Source organism: Myotis davidii, unplaced genomic scaffold (assembly GCF_000327345.1).
Source record: "Myotis davidii unplaced genomic scaffold, ASM32734v1 scaffold332, whole genome shotgun sequence".
Taxonomy (NCBI): Eukaryota; Metazoa; Chordata; class Mammalia; order Chiroptera; family Vespertilionidae; genus Myotis; species Myotis davidii.
This window is the reverse complement of record NW_006285779.1, coordinates 3517737-3520891: the sequence shown is the minus strand read 5'-3', so window position 1 is coordinate 3520891 and position 3155 is coordinate 3517737. Positions and strand designations below refer to the sequence as shown.

Sequence of the window (3155 nt, the reverse complement as noted above, 5' to 3'; positions counted from 1 at the left end):
TGGAGTCTGTCTGGGTGGCCTGCACGGATCTGGCCAAAACCCACAGTCCAATGCCGCCCGCAGCTTCTACCTGCCGCTCCTGCTCATCCCAGCCCCACTGTGCCTGCCGCAGGCTTGTGCCCAATCAGTCCTGATCGGGAGAAGCTTGCGCTGCCACAGCAGCACTCACCAGCCATGAGCCCTGCGTCTGGCATACTCCCAAGGGGAGTAGCCTGTGGGATCAGGCTGAAACCCGCTCTCCAACATCCCCCGAGGGGTCCCGGATTGCAAGAGGGCGCAGGCCAGGCTGAGGGACCCCATCGGAGCATGATCGGGGCCGGGGAGGGATTGAGGGAGGGCTCCTGGGCATGTCCTGCCCATCTTGCTCAATCCCAATCGGCCAGACCCCAGCAGCAAGCTGACCTACTGGTAGAGCATCTGCCCCCTGGTGGTCAGTGCACATCATAGCGACTGGTTGACCAGTTGTCTGCACCCTGGTGGTCAGTGCACATCATAGTGAGCAGTTGAGCAGCCTTAGCATATCATTAGCCTATTAAGGCTTTGATTGGTTGTTCGGTTCTGCTGTTCAGTCTATTTGCATATTACCCTGTTATTATATAGGATGTGTCATAATTTTCCTTGCTTTTTAAGGCTTAATAGTATTTCATTGTGTATATATATCATATTTTGCTTATTTCTTTTTTTTAATATATATTTTATTGATTTTTTACAGAGAAGAAGGGAGAGGGATAGAGAGTTAGAAACATCGATGAGAGAGAAGCATCGACCAGCTGCCTCCTGCACACTCCCTATTGGGGATGTGCCCACAAGCAAGGTACATGCCCTTGACCGGAATCGAACCTGGGACCTTTCAGTCCGCAGGCCAATGCTCCATCCACTGAGCCAAACCGGTTAGGGCAACATTTTGCTTATTTCTTAATGGTTAAGGTGTAACCTATCAATGTACAGTTGGGCTGCTTCCACATTTTAGCTATTGTGGATAATCCTATTATGAGCAATACATACAAATACAGTATACTAACTAGTATCTTCAGGATTGTTTTAATTCTTTGGGGTATATACCCAAAATGGTATTATTGGATCATATGGTAATTCTATTTTTAATTATTTAACTACCACCATACTGTTTTCCACAGTGGCTGTACCATTTTACATTTCCATTAACAGTGAGTGCATAATGGTTCCAATTTCTCCACATCCTTGCCAACACTTGTTTTCTGTGAGTTTTTGTTTTGGTTGTTGTTGTTTTACTAATACTCATGCTAATGGGTGTAAAGTGGTATTTTGTAGTTTTGCTTTGCATTGCCCTAATTATTAGTGATGTTGACTGTCTTTTCATGTGCTTGTTGGCCATTTGTATATCTGCTTTGGAGAAATACCTATTCAAGTTCTTTGCCCATTTTTCAATAACTAACACCCCTACCTTCCATACATATAGTGAACCACTGCTGCTCACATACTTGTTTATGGGGACATCAATGGCTCTCCTGGGTTTTCCCCTGTCTTCCTTGTCCCTCAGTACTCATAAATCTGGAATTTACATACAGAACCTATTTGTGTATTGATATTGAGAAATAGAGCAGAATTTAAAAACTATATGATAATATTTTAATATTTAAACCTGTTTCCAAAAAAACCTACACCTCTCTTTACAGACTTATAACAGCTGTGCCAGACTCTGCTTAAACCAAGAAACAGTATGTCTAGCAAGCACTGCTATGAAGACTGAAAATTGTGTGGCCAAAGTAAGTAATATTACTCAGTATATATTTTACTACATCATAATGATGCATTATCTATAGATGTCTTCACTCATTATTGCTATTAAAACTTATTACAGGATTTTATATTTTTAAAAAGAATATAGCAGGCATCATTTTATCCAAATTAGATTACAAGTTGGAATCTCCAGCTCTTTAATTGCAACAGAATTTTTTGATTATGTATTCTGGTCACACTTTAGTCTAAATCATGTTTGTTGCTTAACACTAGCTATGGATTGTAACAAAAAAGTAAGGTTTTATGTAGGAAAATATGCAAATTATTTTTATGTTTGTTCATGGCTTCTAAGTGTAATTAAGAGCAGGCCAATGCTCCATTGCAAGGATTGTGAAATATGCTATAGAAAATCCAATTATTATATCACTACTGTTATTTATTAAGTGGCTTAATGGTAGAAGTATTCCTTTTGGTGATCTTGATCTGAGTGGGCAAAATACAAAAAAATAATCTTACATATTAGAGATTTTACAATCTAATAATCACATAACTATGATTCATATTTTCTAAGTAATCTTTAATTACTCAGGAGCTTTGACCTAAATTTAGATATCATCCATTTTGATTATTCCAAGAATAAATAAAATTTCAGTATGGGCTTTGTTTCTAGACTTTTACTTTGCATATCTACAAACTTACTGCCTTCAATAAGTTGTCACTATTACAACATTCCCAATTTTATCTACTTTAAGTTTAATTTATTGTATTATACAATTAGGCTCTTACTTACTTACTCTTATTATTAGAGCTAGGGCTGGTATCATCCTTTGCTACAAAAATCAAAGGACAGCAATATTTTTTATTATTTTTATTTTATTTCTTAAAACTTGCAGTATTTTGTCAACTGAAAATATATAATAGAAAATATAATCAATGGAAATGATCCATATAAGAAATGTCAGAATTTATTTAAAATTATAGTTTAAAAAAGATAGTCATTTAAGTGTCTCTTAAATTAGAATGCCTTAATGACTTACTGTAAAATATGAATATTATAAATTATACTTTTATATTTCATGTTTCAGTCATTTAGCAACAGCTAGCAAGTGCTAATTGACCCTATTTTATACCTAGCATTTGTGCATTGAGATGGGGGACCAATTATTTGGGCCTTTAAAAATAATCTGTCTCCCTTTTGGCCACACTGCTCTTAGTTTTATCACAAGTGGGTGACTTCTGGCTAACCAAGGTAAAATCTTAACATGAGCACCGATCCAAGGACAGGGTGACAATTTTAATGAGTTCCATTGAGAGCTGGCCAAGTGAGCATCTGTCCTTTTTGTTTTCTCCATACTTTGTAAACCAGGATCTCTAAAGCTATGTAGTTATTTTGTTGTGTGTCTGTATGATGTGGTGTATGTGTTTTTATCTCTCCA

The 3155-nt window shown here is 37.4% G+C and overlaps 1 protein-coding gene across 22 annotated transcripts in view; it reads left to right on the top strand.

Moving 5' to 3' along the window:
• Positions 1–3155, top strand: part of BTRC (beta-transducin repeat containing E3 ubiquitin protein ligase) — a 166638-nt gene that overhangs the window by 109686 nt on the left and 53797 nt on the right. For 12 of the 22 annotated variants that reach the window (XM_015559324.1, XM_015559322.1, XM_015559323.1 and 9 more), the window contains 2 exons: positions 1137–1166; positions 1656–1745. The exons of 1 other annotated variant lie outside the window; for it this stretch is intronic. In XM_015559324.1, the coding sequence (XP_015414810.1) occupies positions 1137–1166; positions 1656–1745 (120 nt within the window). 9 more of the 22 variants (XM_006756529.2, XM_006756533.2, XM_006756532.2 and 6 more) reach the window with 2 other exon arrangements.